The sequence below is a fragment of the Diceros bicornis genome, chromosome 10 (genome assembly GCF_020826845.1).
Source record: "Diceros bicornis minor isolate mBicDic1 chromosome 10, mDicBic1.mat.cur, whole genome shotgun sequence".
In the NCBI taxonomy this organism is placed as follows: domain Eukaryota; kingdom Metazoa; phylum Chordata; class Mammalia; order Perissodactyla; family Rhinocerotidae; genus Diceros; species Diceros bicornis.
In genome coordinates, this window is record NC_080749.1 from 29,222,109 (window position 1) to 29,241,415 (window position 19,307).

General features: G+C 43.9%; 1 protein-coding gene across 3 annotated transcripts in view; it reads right to left on the reverse strand.

The window, feature by feature from the left end:
- Nucleotides 1–16,683, reverse strand: part of ZEB2 (zinc finger E-box binding homeobox 2) — a 131,489-nt gene extending 114,806 nt beyond the window's left edge. Inside the window, exons 1-2 of one of the 3 annotated variants that reach the window (XM_058548903.1) lie at nucleotides 16,271–16,683; nucleotides 13,594–13,735 (exon numbers count right to left, since the gene is read on the reverse strand). In XM_058548903.1, coding sequence (XP_058404886.1) covers nucleotides 13,594–13,666 — 73 coding nt within the window. In that variant the 5' untranslated portion in view covers nucleotides 13,667–13,735; nucleotides 16,271–16,683. Of the gene's footprint in view, nucleotides 1–13,593; nucleotides 13,736–14,610; nucleotides 14,749–16,270 lie in introns of those variants that run through there. The other 2 variants (XM_058548901.1, XM_058548902.1) reach the window with 2 other exon arrangements.
- Nucleotides 16,684–19,307: the final 2,624 nt, after the last annotated feature.

The following is a 19,307-nucleotide window of genomic DNA, read 5'->3' on the forward strand; positions in this document are numbered from 1 at the left end:
ATATTTTTTCTTTGTAAGAGCAATTATAAGTTTTGCAAGCATAGAAATTTTCTTACAGTGACGTTCCCAATAGTGAAATAAAAGTTTAACGTCACTGCTATTTTAAGATTTTGCCACATTTTTTTGGCCTTTAAATGACTGAATAAATGTTCTTACGTTATCAGGATAGGAGGGGGTTATTTGACAAAGAGAACTTGCAATCCCATGTTATTCAAAGGAGTATCGCTTCAAATATAATTTTTGTTACGTGGCTGTTTTTGTGAACAAAAATGCCCTAACTTTTGAATTTACAGTCTTCTGGGCTCTCGTGTCTGTGAACATTTAAACTGCTTCAGAAGAGAACCCTGAGAAAACAAACCTGGTGAAGAGAAGAATTGTTAACTTTCCTATAAATAACAATTGGGAAAAAACCCAAACTGCCTTGTTTTCCTCCTATAACACTGATCATGAGATTTGGCTTTCAAGCTTTAATAAGTGTTGAGGAGGTGCCTCAGAACTTTCCTCCTGTTTAATCAAGTGTGCCCACTCCTCTTTAGGCATCCAATCAGATTAAATGAGAGTAAACCCCCGGAGCAGGGCTGGTGAGCCCTAGTGGTAAGAATTAGCTGAAGGTATTCTGAATCTCTCGACCTTTCAAGTTCCTCCAGGATACGTTGCTACTGAGATCAGTACAGGAGTTGTGATTTCTCTTGCATTAAAGTTGAAAAAGCTCTCGCTCTCAACCCCTCTCCCCCCTCTCTCTGTGCCTTTCACTCTGATACTGTCAGTTTGCTGCCTGTACTTTAGCTGTCTCTTTTCCAGTCTCTACCCTGTCAGTTTCTGGCCTGCCAATTTCAACTTGAAGCTTGACTGGGCTGATTTGATGCAAATACCTCCAGGGAAAACCCTGAAACTGATGAACAGTTATGTCAAGTCGATTTTGCACCATCGGGAAAAGGTAACCTCTGCGAGAAAAAAAACAACAAGGTTAAAGAGACAAGGGCTTTTCACGTGTAATACCTCTGCTGCACATCCCGTTCACTGTTTACCATCCCTCAGAAATTGTAACTGTCAGAATTAGTCCTAATTGCAGATGCGAAAGCTGCCATTATAATAAAAACAGAGGCAGTACAGGCATTAAATGTAGCAGCCTAATTTGTGAGACTACAGAAAAGGTAGAGTAAATGAATATTTCATTACTTTAATTACCAGGGACTACTCTTTTCTTGCTGTCTTATGATAAGTGTTGCTGTAACTAGCAACAGCAAACATCCACTAAAACATAAAGTGCAATAATCGTCCCGCTGTCAGGATCACTGCTTTAAAATACGAGCCGGGAAGAAATATAATGGTTTATCTATTTCTTAGAGATTGCAGAAGTAGAAGATGGAAATTCATTTAATGTCAGGGGGAAAAGAACACACACACAAAGGCACCAGTAAACAGGTTTTAGTCAGAGAATAATGGCTCCAAGAGAGAGAAGGAAAAAAATCGGTTGGCTATACATTTGAAGTGTTAGACCTAATAGAATGCTGGAAAATGAAGAGGAGGAGGTAACAGTGTTTGGATTTTTTAAGGCAAAATTTTGTTTTCTGTTGCACAACATCATTGCTTGAACATTAGAAAATAAAACTCCAGCAACTGGGGGAAAGAGAAGAGGAAGGCAAGTGGTTTTCAAATGATTAAGCAAAGGTGGAAAAAGTTCAAGTTGGCAAAAGTTTAGAAGCTCGGTTCAGTTCCATTTAAAAAAGACTAGATAAAGCCTGCCAGAAAAAGGACTTTGCCTGCAGTTTCAGAGTACTGATTCATGAGATTTGGAGAGTATCAATAATTACTCACCAGTGACACCTTGAAAAGCCCTGGGCATCTCTCTATAAATGTCAATTTCAGGTAAAGGGGCAGAGAGAGGTGGGGAGGCAGCTGGATGGCAGGAGGTGGGAGATGCGCCTGGGAGGTGGGGGTGTGGTTGAAGAGGTTACTCAGACTGGTTGAAGCCAGCCTGTCTCTGCATTTATCACTTTGTCCCAGAGGAGGTGTTTGTTCAACATAGCAGTTTGACAGCACAAAAACACTGTGGCCAGAAGCCCTATCAAAGAACCTACTGACACATATCATTTGTGGTCTTGGTTTCACAGGGCAAGGCTACCTCACACTTTATCTGCACAAGTATAAAACTCCACACATTTCTGTGTTCAGTATTGTTTAATCCCCTCCTTTTTTTTTCTTTTAAATATTATAAATACTACTTTAAAATACCATCTTTATTCAGAACTCCTGAATGCTGTTTTAAAAACCATAATAATTTGCAATCAATTTAGCATAATCTGTGTTAAGGTTGGTAATATTGAAGGAAAATGAGGGAAAACAGTTTAAAAGCACAAAGCTTGTAATTTATCCTAAATAATACACTTAAAGCTTAGATTTTGTAAGAGTCACGTGGCATAGGGAACACTTTTTTTTTCTTACAATAAATCCTACTAAACAGGAGTCTACATTAATCCTTCACCTCTACTATTTTTGTTTAAATGTATGTTATTCACAAGCTATCTGACTGCAGGGAAAGCGAAAGAGGAGCAGTACCAGAGTTGGGGTCCAGGGTGCATCTGTGAGTGTGTGCATATGGAACGTGTGCATATGGGCTGGCTGTATTTAGTTTTCAAATTCCCGTCAGCAGAGCAAAGGTGATGGGAAATCTTTAGAGGACAACCATTTTGCTTAGAGATTTTTCCCTCTTAATGGGTCTATTTATTATGAAAACACAGCTTACTGAGTTCTTTATATATAAACCTCACCTCTTAAAACTGAGAAATCTCATGATGTGAAACACTTCCATTGATGTGCTTTGTGTCTAAAATAGAAACTTACGTACTTCCAAGAATAGGCAAATTGCAAAGTTTCTTTGATTACAGTTACTCAGATATATGACAATAAAAATACAATTTAAACTAAGAAACAGTGAAAGCTATATACTACATTTACAGATCACTTGGGCACTGAATTCCTTGAAATGTACTCATCCGTTTAAGAAAGATAAAAAATTCTCAGATCTTAAATAACATGATATCTTAATCTGTTGATCTAATTTTGATTACTTATTTTTGGAAGGGAGTCTCTATCTTCTTGTCAGGAGGACCTTTCTTTCCTAGAATTGATTATAAAAAGAAATATGAAACAATATATAAAAAACAAAAATCACTATATTGTCATATTAGCAAGGTAACTATTAAAGTGGAATCCATTACATTTTTTATGTAGAATATGTTTTGCCTTTTTGTCATGGGAAATCATTAATGACAATTACCTGTTGCCAAAGGAATGCAGTCATTTACCTGTATCACCTGAGTTTATTTTAAAATGTTTCCACCTTCTCGTCTTGATTTAAAAATACACTTTCATATAGCTGCTCTTGTGATAAATAAAGCTCGCTAAACTGACCAGTTCTGTGTTTATTGTTTGCTTGAAAGAATATCTTCGTTTAAATGGGATTTAAAATTTTAACTTTAAAATATTCACATTCAGAATTAGGTCTCCTCCAAGTTTAAAGTAAAGTGTGTGTGGGTTGATGTTGAACTAACACACAGCAACCAAGAAAAATGAAGAACAACTAAAAATGGGATTACATACAATAGAACATGATATTTAATCCCATAGATTATAGGAAAAGTTATCTGGAGTCTTAATTTTATAGTAATGTTTTTTAAAAAAGGAAGAAAGGTAACAAATATGTACACTAACATTTCTGTATTGTCTCTTAAGTCTAAAAATTACTTCAAATCTCATACCTTCAGCTCAGTAATAGAACTGAATTTGTAAAAAAATCATGAATCATTATGATGATTACATTCTTCAGCTGAAAAATGAAAGCAAAGTTCAATCAGATCCTTCTCGAAATGTCTGCTCCCCTTACATCCCTTACGTGTCCCCGCTGCTGGCTCTTCCAAAGTCTGGTTTTCAGAAGCCCATACTCATTTCTAACCAAGATTGCAGCCTCCACTGTAATGTGCATGGCTTTATTAGCCATCATACTTTCTTGGGTCACAAACACACAATATCTGATGAGACACTGATCATCTTTCTTCTCTTTCCTCTTTTCAGCTCCTCTAACTTTCCTGTCAGGAGCCTGAAAAAATATGTGCAGTTACTGTTGCTGAGGGGAGACAAAGTTTAACTTCTGGGTTGGCAATCGGAGAATAATTCATGAGCAGATTTCTAGCAAATGATATGATTTGCTAAATTTTGGTCTTTGATTTATATTTATGTACTCCTGCTACTGCTAAGGTTTTGCCAACCTCAATTAGATCATGAATGAGATCATTTTAATTCAGCCCCCAAACTGTGACCTGACCACGGTCTGAAAGTGTTCAAAAAGTAATTTTAAGCCTCCCTTTGATTTGAAAAGGAATACTGCATGCTTGGTCGTTCATACAAATAACATAAAACTTAATTATTGGATGATTTGGCAGAGGACCTTCTTGCCAAACAACAGTCAATGCCAGCTACTGTGATGCTGGTGATGCCCGGGCCCCGGAGCCCACAGCCCCCTGTATCCAGCATTTGTTCACTGTGTCTCAGGACAAGATGCTTTCAAATAGGATTCACGGATCTGGGAGGCAGGGTGCAACATGCAGGGTGTACCATATTTATAACTCCAGTTAAAAAATGCTGTCTCACCTAGAAGGGAAGTAGATCCGTGCTGTCAAATCACCAGGAGGCTGTGACAAAGGGAGCTTGCAGCCTGACACACGGTGTAACAACATAGCAAACACCTTTAATTCTGTCATGTCTCATACCCTTTACTTTCTCACATTCGTGGCTGCTTGAACGTTGACACCTACACTCTTTTTCGAAACTAAATAAGGCAATCTTATTTAAGCCCAAATGCAACACCTGTAAAGTTATTCTTGTGCCCAGCAAAAAATAACCATTAACTCCTTCCTCTTATAAATGCCTCTCCGCTTGCTTTGGAAAGTCTCAAGTTGGTAACAGCCAGCCTGAGGCCCTGACTCTGAGGTTCGCATGACCTCCCAGGCTCTGAAAGATAGGCAACACTTCCCCCTCGAAAAGATGCGAGAGCTGCGATAATGTCACCGTCCGAATTGGCCTCTTACAGCTTCCAAGTTGAAGCCTCTTTCTTCATCACAAACTTCTGGTGTCTTTTATAGGAAGGAGAGAGGCCCCAGCTGCTTCATTCCCTCTAGCTACCATAGTCTAATATTTTAAAAGCTGGAAATGAAAATAGCTTTTCTAAAGATATTTCCTGGAATTTTTAATGTGCTGCCTTGATTCCTTTCCTTTTTTTTTTTTTCCTTTGCCAATTATAAACCACCATTTGGAGGGCTTATGAGCAATGTAAGTCCACCTCATCTAATTAAACCACATTGTTTTAAAAGCTTGAACAGTTTTCATGTCTATAAGACTTGTCTGAATAATAAACTGCTAGAGCCAGAATTCTGAGTGTCTTTGAAGAGCCAGGATTTTATCTGCTGGGCGCAAAGGGCCAGGCACTCAAAGAGTTAAAGAGGGTTCCTGCATTGCTGGGTAGGTTAATATCACAGCTGCCTGGTAAAGCATTATCCTGTACCTCACTTAACAAAAGCCTCCTTTTGCAAACAGACTCCCACTTTCCCCCCAAGTGTCCAAAGGTGTTTACTGAAGTAAATCTGCCTAAATCCTTCATTGCTTGGGTCATGGGGGTGGATAGGCAGGGTGGAAGGTGTAGGGCTAATCTCTTTTTATAAATTCTGTAAATCTTCTGGGAAAAAGAAAAAAATTCAGGAATCTGTGTCACATGCTCACATACAACTTCTAATATCTCTGCTAGTTTTGCTATTATAAGTGAAATCTGCCACAATGGCTATCAGAAAATTCCCAGTTTCCAATTATTCACTCTGCTGTTTGACGCAATTGCACTTCCAAAGTTGTGTGTGTGTGTGCGTGTGCACACACACACACATTATATGCTTAATCTAATTGTTGAAGAAAAACTGTTGGTATCTTAGAAGTGGTTTCAGAAAGGAAAAAAAAAGACAAGACAGTTTAGGAAAAAGATAACGTAGCTGAAAAGTTGTCACGAGAGGTTTCTGCTCTTGCTGTGGTCTCATTCCAACACCATTAACTGCATGTTACTTTTACATGTTGAAAATGGAGGCAAATAACACACTAAAACCTGACAGGTCCGCCTGCGAGGGTTTAAACAGTTCTCAGTAAGAAGGAGCCCTTTAGGCATAAACTTTCTCTCTCAAGAGAACGTGAATACCACCAACCCCTCCCTACAAATCTTGAAGCATCCAGTTTGAGATACAAAAAGGCTGTCATCTCACAAATGTTAAACATACTAAAAAAATCTGAAAAAAAAGTATGGAGAAGGTGTGAAAAACGTGGCACTTTACAGCCCTCAAAGCTTTTTAAAATAGAACAACTTTTCCCCCTAAAATTCTTTTCAGAGAATTTTTTTTTTCCTTTTTGGCTCATTTGAGGCTTTCTTTCTTGGCTTTTATCCCCTTTCATTTGAAAATATGAATTATCATAAAAAGTCAGGGGGAAAAATGGGAAAGTCTTTTTCAGTTTTCCTGAAGATTTATCAGTGTGTTCAGGCTGGGTATAAGCACCTCTCCCTTTTTCTTTGGGCCAGACACCCATCACTGAAACCAGACCAGGGCCTCCGGAGACTTTATCCCTTCTCTCCTCCTCAGCAGGCGTCAGCTCGCCCGACCACCCCAGGGTCCTCACCAACCTGGTCTGATGGTAAAAAATAAGAGTGAAGCCAAATAGTGGGCAGCCCTCAAGAGTGGGAAGTCCACACACCTGACCCCAAGTCTACCAGGCTTCTGGGGGAGAATCCGATCCCTCTCTGACACTTTTTACCTCAAGTGTTGAGCGGGTGGCCATGAATAGTACAGACATGCCATCTTGTAACACTATATGCCTGTCAGGAGGGACACGGCCTGGTTGAGCATCAACTATATAAGGCTGGTAACTAGGGAAAGCCCAACAAACAGCCGCAAACACCTAAGTTATTTTACTCAGCTACTATCCTCTGCCTCTCTTCTCTCTCTCTCTCCCTCTCTCTCTCTCTCTTTCTTTTCATCTTGGCTTTCTGTGGCAGAATGCAAATGGAGCCTGCCGGCGGTGAAAGGGCTGAATTGTGATTAAGAAGAAGAAGAGCTCCTTTCTTTGTTCTCCCCTCAGGGGATGTTTACTGGGAGAGACACAGCGGATCAGATATGAAAGGCATTCAGGTCAGCATTGATGTGAGCGAAAGTGAAATCATACCTAAGGCATTCAAAAGACCGCGTGTCAGGGGTTCAGCTAACGGTGCAGCTACTGTGTGTGTCTTCCTGGAGAGGCACAAATCTTTTCACAGACTGGTGATTTTTTTCCTCCCTAATTTACTACAAAATTATAAAAGTTTTATCCCCCTGTTTACCTCCCACCACATGACACAAGAGTTAGTATTTTCTCTCCTTCTGGACCACACGCGGAATCAGACCAACTTCTAATAACTGTATTACCTAAATGAACCAGCAAGGCACCATCTGAACTGTGAAAAAAAATTTTTTTTAAAGCAGGTGCATTCATGTGTGCTCCATATATGTATAATATGTAGGGGCAAAATGAATGAAGAGAAAAGCCCAAAAACACACGTATGGATGGCTTTTCCTCTCACCTTCCTTAGAGGAAATGCAAGACAACACACACACACACACAAACACACAATATAAAAACAGTACAGAACACCTTAAAACGAAATTCTTTATTTACTTTGTAACTACTAGTTACACTTTTCCTGAGAACGTTCACTCTGACATGACTGTCACCCAAGATAAAAGTATTTGGCACATAGCTATTAAAGCAAAGACTTCCATAGACTGTACTGATATTATTGCTTTCCTTTTAAAAAATGCTTGATGAAGAAATACTTGGATCTTACTTTATAAAAGTTTACACTCCCCACAGCCCAAATAGTCATTCAATAGATTTTCCAAGTGGTAAGCTGATGCTGTTGGCATAAACAGAGCTATGTAAATATATACAAAATTCACAAATCACAGCAAACATACAAATAATGAGGAGGTGCCTAGATGTGTCAAGGCTTAAAAATGAAAAGGAAAATCACATTTCATCTTCTGATTGCTAAAGAAAGAAAAGAAATAGGGAAGGGGGAATAGGGCTTTATTTATTGGTTTTAAATCATCCTTCGCTCTGCTCTGAATTATTTTTTTCAACCTTCACATCTTGGCTAAAAAGCATATTTGGGCTTATGTTAACATCTACTTTTGTGGTGACATTTAATTCTGTATATTTTCAACTAGTGTTTCTGCATCACAGATTTTCCTCCTTTATCTCTTTGCTCTAAAAAGACAACCAAAGAGCAATCAAAAAGGTGTCTGACTTGGCCATTCAGACAATTGCCCCCTTGTGGGAATGCGGGAATGAATGGTACAGTGGACACCCCAGCACCATTGACGTTATAAACATGTAAATGAAACACATTAGGGCAGACAATCAATTGTCTGTGAGCATTGCGAACCTGCACTCCCTCTCTCTGTGACAGGCACAAAATAGTGTCTACCTTGGGAAGCCACGGTGCTGGAGAGGAAAAGGACAAAGAGTTCCCTTTCACACAGAAGAAAATGCACCTTAAAAGCCTTGGAAGAATGCAGATGACAAAAACTGTTGTAAGGAAAAGAATCTCCCACATCTTGGAAGAAACGCAGCACTGCTAGAGGGCTAGCAACACCCTCCTTTCCTACCTTCAGGGTAGACACACATTTTTCCCAGGAAATATTCTTAATACATACAGCATTAGGGTCTTTGATAACCTCTTGGAATTTTCTTGACTTTGAGCAAATTAAGCAAGCAAGAAAGGAAGCATGTGAAACATATGACATAGCAGTTCAGTAGGGAACTTTAATCTTGGCTTTATTCGTATTTGGAAATAAATGCTTAAAGACGTGAATTTGTTTTTATTTGGCAACAGAGAAACAAGGTAAAGTTTAAAATCCTTAGCCCACCCTTACCCCTGGTGGGGCATCACACTACGGATGCCAGCAGGCTAGTGGCTCTGCTACGAAGGAAGACATGTTTCTACCCCAACTGACTTCGTTTTTGCAAACCGAGATAAAACAAATAGATCAGTCTAGATACATAGCCCCCAGCCTTGTGTGTGTGCAGCGTGACAAAACTTGCAGAAGATATCCACAGAGAGAAAAGGATGGAGATGGATATCTTTGGAGTGCCCTTAGAACTGGTACCTGCCATCCAAACTGCCTCTGAGTGCTTCAAGAGGCAGCAAAACAGGCTCTCTAGAAGCTCGTCAACTTTATGAAGAAAGCTGCTTGCAAAAGATTTCCACACTTGCGAAGATAACCAAGTCTGAACCGACTGTAATCCGAAGGAAACTTCCCTCCCTCAGTGTGGACTGAGGGGCTCTGACTCGGGCTGCCCCATCCCAACTTCATCTCTCAGAGAGGAGAGCCAGGAGCCACATCCTTAGGAAGGGGCTGAATGCATTTCTTTTCTTTTTTATTTAAGCATCTCTAAAAGGAGAGCAACTTCTCCATCCCGCCTTGCCTCGAAGCATCACCACCAGCACCCTCACTCCCTTTAAGGAAGTGGGAGAAGTGAGGGTTTATCTTAAACAGGGATAATCATTTCTGCTCATCTGATTGTTACTCCTGTAGAATCCAAAGCCCTGAAAACATCCAACTTTATCCCTTTTCTTTACCACTGAAAATCAGAGACCAAAGGCATTTGTAAAAATCTCCCCTACTCTCCCATACAATCCTCAGTCTTTTAGCTGAAACTTTGAAGGAAAATCAAATTTAACTTTTCTTTCTCTTTTCCATTTCCTCCCCCCCCCACTCCTAATTCAGTTTTCATTTAAAAGACAACTTCATTCGCTTTTCTGAAACAAGCAGTTTCCGGATTTGATTTTTGTTATAACGTGCATGTGTATGTGCAATTTTTCAGAGGCCGATGCTGGAAGATGGTGGGCTGGGGAGGCAGGCCTGTCTTCCCAGGCTCTGCAGGAGGCAGGAGGGAAGCCGGAGCATCCCCAGGAGCTGATGCCTGAATCAGGGGCTAAAGCAACAAACTTTGCAAGTTACAACTGGGCTGCACCAGTGGCAGGCAGCAGCCGGGCATCTCCGGCTCCAAGTGCTCATTTCTGACTCGAAGGCTGTGTGGAGATAGTGGGGTATAATCAGGGGAATAGAAGAGGGGGGCTGGGTTTTCCCCCTCCTCTCCAGCTTCAGTGAAAGTGTTACAAAGTGAGTCAGGCGACTGAAGATCATCTGACTGAACTTTCTTGAAACCGACACACATTCTTGTCTGCCGGCAACTTGCTTTTCGCCTCCTTCCCCCTCACCCCTCTCCTCCTTTCCTCCTGCACATCTTATTTTCTGGGAAGAGACTTCATCCTTTCCATGTGGGGGAAAGGAGACTGCCCGCTATGGATTAACTTGGCCCTGCCACTGTCTTCGCTAGGCATCTTGCTAGCCTGAGAATCTCGAAGGCTGGATTTTAGATTCTTGTTTCTCTCTTTGCACGTTTATTTTCCTCGAACTGCCTCCATCTCCTTTGCTTTTTAATAATTGCATACAACATCATCTTCTAACCCATGTTCTTGACTAGCTTTTCAAACACACACACACTGCTATACATGTTTTATCTGCTTGTTGCCTTGGTCTATATATACACTGTTGACTTCATTAAAATTATATAAAGTGCCATTCTAGTTTCCTGGATGACCATCGTTTTTTTTTTTTTTCCTTGCAGCTTCTATTTCTACGATTAGTATTGCCATTATTCCTTTCCAGGAAATTCTATATGATTTTGATAAGCATCATCATATTTAGTGTTATCAGCAAAGACACAAGCTCAAAAGTGACATCTTTTCCATGAATCCAGAAAAGAAGAAAAATCCACTCAGTTCAGATAAATCCTGGCAATTCCCAAAGGGAAAGGCATTGGATACGTGCTTGATGAGAAAGAAAATGAAAAAGGGAGGGAAAAACTCTTTTACCTGCTTCTTAAAACCAGAACATTGCTCAGTGAGATTAAACCCAAAGAAAAATACTGACAAATAATCAATTCACAGTATGTTTTTCCACATATTACTTGAAGAAGAGACAGGTAGGAGTCAAAGTTAGAGAAGCTACAAGCAATGGACAGGCTTGCCGTGAAGTGTGCAGGGTCTGGGCTAGATGCCTTAAAATGTGCAATTCAACTTTCCATTTCGGAGTGTTGAGGCTTCTCCCAAGTTAGTAGCTGGGCGGAGAGGAAATGGTTGCAGCGTCCCTGGCTGAGCACCTCCCTGGCACTCCGTTCCACCTGCGAAGCCCCCGGCAGGCTTCCCTCTCCGCCAGCCCCCACCCCCACCCCTTCCCCAGGGTTCCCAGGAAGCCTGGAGCCTTCCATTTCCCCAGACCTGGGCTCCGGCCTGACTTCACTGCCGGGCCAGGCTGGTCACCGGTGGCAACATCCCGAAGGGGGTGGGAAGAGGCAGGCAAGAAGAAACAAGCATTCTAAATAGTCTCTCCTGCAAAAGAACACTTCTGGGAACCTTGCTTTAAATCTCATTCTCTTTTCTCTCAAAAAATGACTGTTTAACATAAGAAAAAAAATGCCTCCTTGACACAAAGCTTTTGTTATCCAGTTGATCAGCAACGTGCTTTAGATACTTGTAAGAGGGGGAGAAAAGCCCCACAACAGACATTGATTTTAGAAAATCAATAACCAACATTTAATAAAAGGAACAGAGGAAACACAAGAGAGGAGAGGGGGACATTAGGTGTAATTTTAGTGTCTACTAAATTACTCAGAGATGGGGAAGGGGAGGTCTCATGTGTAAGGACCACCTTAAATAATGCCAGACACCAGAGTGAAGAAAAAATTAAATTAAGAAAGAGAGAGAGAGAGAGAGAGAGTGACTGACTGACTTAAAAAGAGGCAGCCTGAACTGGATCTTGGGGAAGCAGCTCGGAATATATTATTGTACTTGTTTTTTTGTAATACTAAGCCAAGCCAATAGATCAAAGGCAGCACAAAGGAAAAAGGCAGGACAACGTAACGAACAGTTTCTGACTAAAATTCCTCTATCACTCCCCCATATGGCTCGACACCTCCACCACAACAAGCAAAAGACACACACACACACGCACAGGCACACACACGCACAAAACCTAGAGACAGACAGAGAGAGAAGCATCATTTGTCTCTAATCAAAATTCTCTCGTCTTGGTGTATTTCTCCCTCCAGCACCCCACACTGCGCCCCCAGCCGCCCCCTCCCCGAGCCGCGCAGCTCAGGGGCAGGCCGGGGGCGCGCACAATTCTCTTCTCTAGAGGAAAGTTGCTCCAAGTGGGCCCGGGCCGTCCCCGCGAGGCGAGGGTTGGGCTTGCGGGAGGCCGGAGGCCGGGCCGGCGCCGCGTCCCCGCGTCCAGCTCGAGAGCGTCAACGCGGCCCCGCGCCGGGTGATCAGGCTGAGAGCGAGGGGAGCGAGAAGTTTCCTTTCCCAGTCTGAGCTGGCGCTAGTTCGCTTGTTTGTTTTGGGGGGTTGGTTTTTCTTTTTAAACTCAGTATCCTCCGTCAGCCCCCCCCCCCCCCCCCGGCACCCTCTCTTGTCCCCAGCTCTCTCCCCTCCCCCAGGCGCCTTCTGCGCTCTTGCCAATCACTTTTCTCTTTTATTCCCACGATTTTGTTTGGGGGTAATACCTAGGGGGTCGGTCTCTCTCTCTCTCCCCCTGTCCCTTCTCTGCCTGTCTCCAAGATGGACCTACTAAACTGTCACCCTTTTAATCTCCCACCGCTGGTCTGTATGTCCCCCTCGCAGCCCCATCTCCTTCCTCCTTCCTGACTCAGCCTGGATAACGGGCTCCTCCTGACCATGTAGCAACTGCCCAGAAAGTCTCCCTGCGCTCTTCGACTCCGCCAGCCCCCGGCGTGGGGCCAGAGCCCGCCAGAGCGGACCCGCCCGCCCCCGAGCCCGCACAGACCCCGCCGGACCCCGCGTGTGGCCCGCCGAGTCCCTCCCACCCCGGCGTCCGGGCGCGCCCGGCCGGGCCCCGCTGCCCGCGGACCGTTACTTGGCGTACGGGGAGGCGGCCGGGCGACTCCGGCAAGAAACTTTAAGGCTGGCTGAGGCGCAGCCCCGGGCCCCCTCTCCCGCCCTCGCAGTCCCTCTGCCACCCCCACCCCCGCCCCGGGGTCCTGCACGACCTGGCGCCCGGGCCCCCGCCCTACCCTCGCCGGACGCTCCCGCAGCCCGGCCGGGGACCCGGCGGGCCCGGCGCTAGCGGAGCGGGAGGCGGAGGGAGGGCGGAGGCGGGGGCACGAGGGGCGGCGGGGGTGGGGGCGCGGGGCCCCGGCCGGACCCCCGCGCTCGGAGCCCCCCCGGCGCCCGACGCTCACTTTGCCCGGCACTTCCCCAACTCCCCCCGGTCCAGTGGCCGCGCGCGCCGGGCTCCGGCGCCGCCGCGGAGGGAGGCTCGCCCGCGAGCCCTGGGCGCCGCCGCTGCCGCCGCCTCGGTTCCTTTTCCCTTTCCCCCTCCTTCTCCCTGGGTCTCGAGCCTCAGAGGGGCCCGGAAAAGTTTGGTTCGGGCCGCTTCTTACCGTTTTTCCTCCTGGGATTGGCTTGTTTGCGCCTCTTGCACCGGGGGCCATCCGCCATGATCGGCTGCTTCATTGATAAGAGCGGATCAGATGGCAGTTCGCATGGACTCGGCGCCCTGCTTCGGCAGCACGCAGGCTCGATCTAGCAACCAAACACAGCGACAATGTGGGCATCGCCCGCGCCCATTGAAACGCGCGCGGGCCGCCCCGGGGAGCCGGGCCAGGGCCCCGGCGAGCACCCATCCGCGCCCCCCAACGCCAAAGCGAAACTTCGGCGGCCCCCTCCCTGCCCCCCTCCCCAGCCTTGGCCCCGAGGCGCTTTGTGTTTGTTACTGTTTGGTGTGTTGCACCCGCGAGGGGATCAGAGAGACAAGAATTACATCTTCAAAATGAGTCATAACTCCTGACCGTATGAGGGAATGCACACGGCGGTACAGTAAGGCTGCTTGACTCAGGGTTAGGCGGACCCTTTCCTCCGAAAAGTCCTCAGCCCGGCTCGAGAACTTGGGGTGAGGCGAGGCTTTCTTTCGCTCTCATCTTGTCTCACCCCCCGCCACCCCATTCCCCAGAGGAAACAAACAAACAAACAAACAACGCGAAACAGCCCCCGGATGAAGCACACTCGGGCAAATTGATAATAGTAATTATAGGAAGCCCACTCGCCCTGCGCCCCCTCCCTTCCCCTTTTGCAGTTTATCGAGGCACTGTCTCTTCCTCCCCCCACCCCCCCGCCCCCAAATTAAGATTTCCCGTTTCACGCCGCAATAAGAAATATAATTACAAGCCTCTTTGGACACTGTCCCTCCACCCCCCACCTCCGCCACTTTGACAATATTTACTTAAGTATTTCCCCCCACCTCACTCACACACATGCTCCCCCACACTGATTCCTTTAAATAGTTCCAGTAGAAAAAATTTTTTCCCCTCAAGAAAGGAAAGAGAAAGTCCAACCGCTACGGCAATACTTTTAAGCTCTACTAAATGATCGTATCCTTTCTGGCTTCGAAACTTTTGTACCTAAAAATCGAGAGAGGCGCTGCATTTTTTCAGCTGAAACTGTCAAAACTTGGAGAAGGGGAACCTTGGAGGCAGGCAGGAGAGGAGAATCCCGAAACTCGGTGGAGGTTGGGAAGATGCTGCGCCTCGAGGATTAGTTTAAACAGGGGGCTATAAAAGATGTAACAGATGCAAACTGTAACACAAGGGCCATTAACCCTTTCTCTGCCGAGCACACTCAGTCCCCACGCCCCGCACCTATTGTCTCCTGTGCTAGAAGCCTTGCAGAAAACCTGGAAAGTAAGTATCAGTTTCCACACATTTGCTGAGAGGGGTGGAGGGGGGTCAGAGAGATGGGGAAGTGGATGATTTAGAAAGCACCTTGAATTTAATCTAGGCGTAATGGGAGACTTTTAATTTAAGTTGGACACATTTTGTCATTTCTTGGCTTTCCTGTTGATTTGAAATTGTTGGGAAAAAATCCCGAAATAAAGAAATGGTCACACAAGTGTCTGGGATGAAACAGCTGGCCTGTCTGTATTCATGCTGAGACTTACACACGATTGCATATAAATACATGTTTAATAAAGTAAGCTGCTAGTTTTATGAGCATGTGTGTGTGAGGGAGAGACAGGGCATTTGTGCTGTAAACTTTATCTTTGCCTGTTATTTCTAACTCTGGAGTTAGTAATCTTGCCTTCACCATTATAGGGGGAGCATGTAAAATATATAAGTAGGTGGGAAATAAACACATTCATGTTATCGGGGCTCACCACTGTTCCTGGGAACTCCTGCTATCTTTCTCGACTTTTCAGTGCCAAAGTATGGAATGGGATATGTGTGTGTGTGTGTGTGTGTGTGTGTGTGTGTGTGTCTCCTGTTAAATCCATGTCTATATTACTTTGCCATTTAAAATACAATTTCAAAAGTTATCCTTAATTTGAAACCCTGGTATTCTGACAGCAGTTTTCTTCCCAGCTGTAGTGACCCCCCCCCCCAATTTGGTAAACGACTCAAGTTCCATGAGGACTTTCACTTCTTTATTTATCATCACAGAAGTGAGGTGTTACTTCACATACATACACACACAAAGAATGAAATAAAGAAATGAAACTCGCTAAGCAGACAAAAACAGGCAACTTTCTGCTTAGAAAACAGCCTTCTCCGGTGGGAGAGATGGACTGCCATATCTAAGAGAAAGATTTGCCCCCGAATTTGGTAGATTTGTATCAATCAAGTTTTGTAATTATTAGCAGGCATTTGCCAAGTTTTAATTGCTGAATACAATGAATTGGAACTAGATGCGAAAATCGAGCAGAATCTTTCTTTTGAAGAGTTTTATTCCAGCAATATAGTTCTCAATAAAACTTTTCCTAGCCTGTGTAGCAAAAGGCACCTTTGGTTACCTGAATGGACAGGTACAGGGCAAATTATATGGGGGAGGAATAAAGGAGAGAAAAGGAAGGAAAGAGAGCGAGAGTGCGGGAGAAATCAAAGAAGTCACCCTTGGGAAAAGCTTGCCATAAAGGAGCTAAACCCACCTGAAATTCCTACCCACAGACACTCCTTCTCACTTCAGACTCACATCTCCACTTAAAAGGATAAAATCATAAAAGAGGAGTGGAGGATGACCATACCAAAAAGGAATAAAAAGAGAGAAAAGGGAGAAAAAAAAACCTACCTGCGAAGTCTTGTTTGTAGTTTTGGCCAGAAATGGTGAGAAGAAAAAGCATGAAGAAGCCGCGAAGTGTGGGGGAGAAAAAGGTGGAAGCGAAGAAACAGCTCCCGGAGCAAACTGTACAAAACCTCGCCAAGAGTGTCGGGAGACAGGACCGTTATTCCTGCGGAGCAGGTTAGAACTGATCTCTTTTCGGCCACTCCAGGAAACACAAACCTGGGGACGGACTGACGTGTTACGCCTCTTCTAATGACATTTTTTTCTTTTTCTTTTCTGTAAGAGAGACCCTGAAACACGCGCCACCTATCTTTGTGGGGAGGGATAATTGAAGCGCCCTGAGCGTGAGCATCATGTGAAAACGTGATCGCCAAGTTTCTCTCTGGGAAAGGATCTGGGATAGATTATACCTTGAAGTCTCCGCAAACGCTTTAGTGGAAGAAATGAAATTCCACCTCCCTCCCTTCCTCTCTCCCTCCCTCTCGCCTCCCTCCTTTCTCCACGCCCCCCCCCCCCCCCCCCGTCAAGCCTTTGGCATCATTATCCTCATCACTAAATCCTACAGAGAACTGGGCGGAAAACGGTGCACACCATTCACAGAACTGGAGAACTCTAAGGGGCGAAAGTTAAAGGGAAAGATCCCAGGTCCTCAATCCAGATCGCCTCTTCTTGCACAGATATCTCTAATGACCAGATTTGCGATGCACGTTAAGTTGTGTGGATTTCTTAGCACGGCTTCTGGAACTAAATTCTTTGCCCTTTCTCTTAATTTTCTTCTTTTTTTTTTTTTCCTTTTAGATGCCAAAGCCAGAAAAAAAAAAAAAATGCTGCATGTGAACTGCATCTTAGGGCGTGTGTGTTGGGGGATGTGTGTGATGAATTTCTGGATTGGATCCCAAAACTGAAAAGTAGTTTGGCATTTTTAAAAAGCGTCTCTAAGTAAATTAACATAAAGCGCTGGGTTGACCGATCTCTGAATCTGTCTGCATCTCACGGAGACCTCACTACAAAGTGAAGGACTGTGTGTGTAGGGAGGCAGAAGGAAAAGGAGAAAGGCCATAGAGAAACTTAGCAGGGAAGGAAGAGCATGATATTAAACGGCATGGGGTCTAAGTTTTGGAGTATATATTTTTTGATGTTGCAATTAAAGTAAAATTAAAAAGAAAAGACTCCACCTTTGCTCTGAAGGGATTGGTTATGTAAATATGGAAGGGATTTCCTGGAGAATACAGCTTTCTACTGTATGGTTAATTAAATAATCACTCAAAAGCTTCCAACGTGACGCTTCTGTCGTAATCCAATCAGGTTACATAGGTCCTAAACAAGAAAGATATTTTCCACATCTGGAAGTCAGCAATTTAGCAAGTACTGCACATTATTAACCAATTCAGAGCCCACTTCCCAGGGGAATTTTTTTTGAAGTTTAAGTGTTCTTAACCAATGCTCTGCTGTTTTGTTAATCAAAAAGCTGGTTTACACTGCACATAATTGGAACTAATATAGAAGTAAATAAAGACAGCCAAATTTGAGGATGCTGAACACAGGCATTTATCGGAAAAGGAAGAAATCTCTTAGCCTCCAATGGTTCAGGCTCAATTTCTTAAAAGACTGTGAGGATTTTTTTTTTTTTTTAAGAGTGAAAGTGCTTGAGAACCTCAGAGCACAAATAAACTTCCAGTCCCACAGCCTTTGGGCTCCCTTGCAAAGGTAAAGGTGGAGGTGTCAAGAGAACTGAAGAACAGCCTCACGCCAATTTTTCTTCTTTAGTATTGTTAATATGTTACAGCCCTCTGTTTTCAGTCTGATGAAATCTGAAACAAATAATACCCTGATCCAACACTAGACTTTTACTTATATTAAGATAAACTGCTTTGAACTGTGCTTTGAATGTGTGCCTAAAGCAAGACTTTGAATGCAAGAGTCACTGGCAATTGCACTCAGAGGAGGGACAAGCCACCACGTGGATTGCCATATCCCCACTCCCAGAGGTGCAGGTCTTTGTATTTTGTATGTTTATTTTTTGAGGGGGAGCAATAGCCACCCAGTATGACCACAGCCAGTTCTTACTTTAAGATGCAAGAAAGTAAATTTTCACAGTTGGTTACAAACTCATCTCTTTCCTAACTGGAGTATTTATTACAGTGAGAATAGCTGGATAAATTAATATTCTCCCCCACCGCACCAGAGATAAATTACCTATAGAAGAGGAGCATTCGAGATGGTCAGTGGAAAAATTAATAATAAAAAAGAAATTATAGATTTCCAACATGGGTCAGACATAGTCTCAATTTTATGTTTTACATTTCTTTTAATATTATATATCTATACTAAATATATGCATGACTTATCAAGTTCCTCCTCTGAGATTTATCTCCATTATTAATATCCTTTTTTCTTCTTCTTCCCACTTCTTCTTCCTTTTTTATTAAAAAAAATTGAAGTCCAACTTTCTATAGAAGTTTGCTTTTCAGTGTCCCCTCTCCCATTCCTGAGGAAGAAGGAGCCCATTGCATGGAGTGATTCCAGGCAAGACTCCACTCCAGGAGCCCAGACGCACATTCACAGGCAAAACCTCAGGTCAAAGGATCCAATCTAAAGGCTAACAAATCACTTGTCTTTATTATGTATATTAATGTCAGGTTACTTAGGATCTGACACACAAAAAAAAGACTTTTAAGTATTTCCTTTAAAAACACCTAATCATCTGATTACTCTGGGCTCAGTAATTGTTCAAGTGGCAGGAGGCAGCCCCAACACTTAGCACTGGGAGTTCCGACATTCAAGTATTTGATTTGGGGTAAAAAGGCAATCTTTCAGGTTCCCATCAAAGTGGATATTTGGACGGTGGCACGAGAAAGGTCCCCGCAAATCGTGAGCGCGCCGGTAGGTTGCCCCCCGCCCTTGCCTGGCACGCTCCTGGCACTCCTCTCCCCACTTGACCGAGAGAGTTCCCACCAACGCAGAAGCGGTGGGATCGGAGGAAGCCGGAATATAAATTTGTTCTGAACACTCCCTTAGTCAGAAGGCCAGGTCGGTGACAATG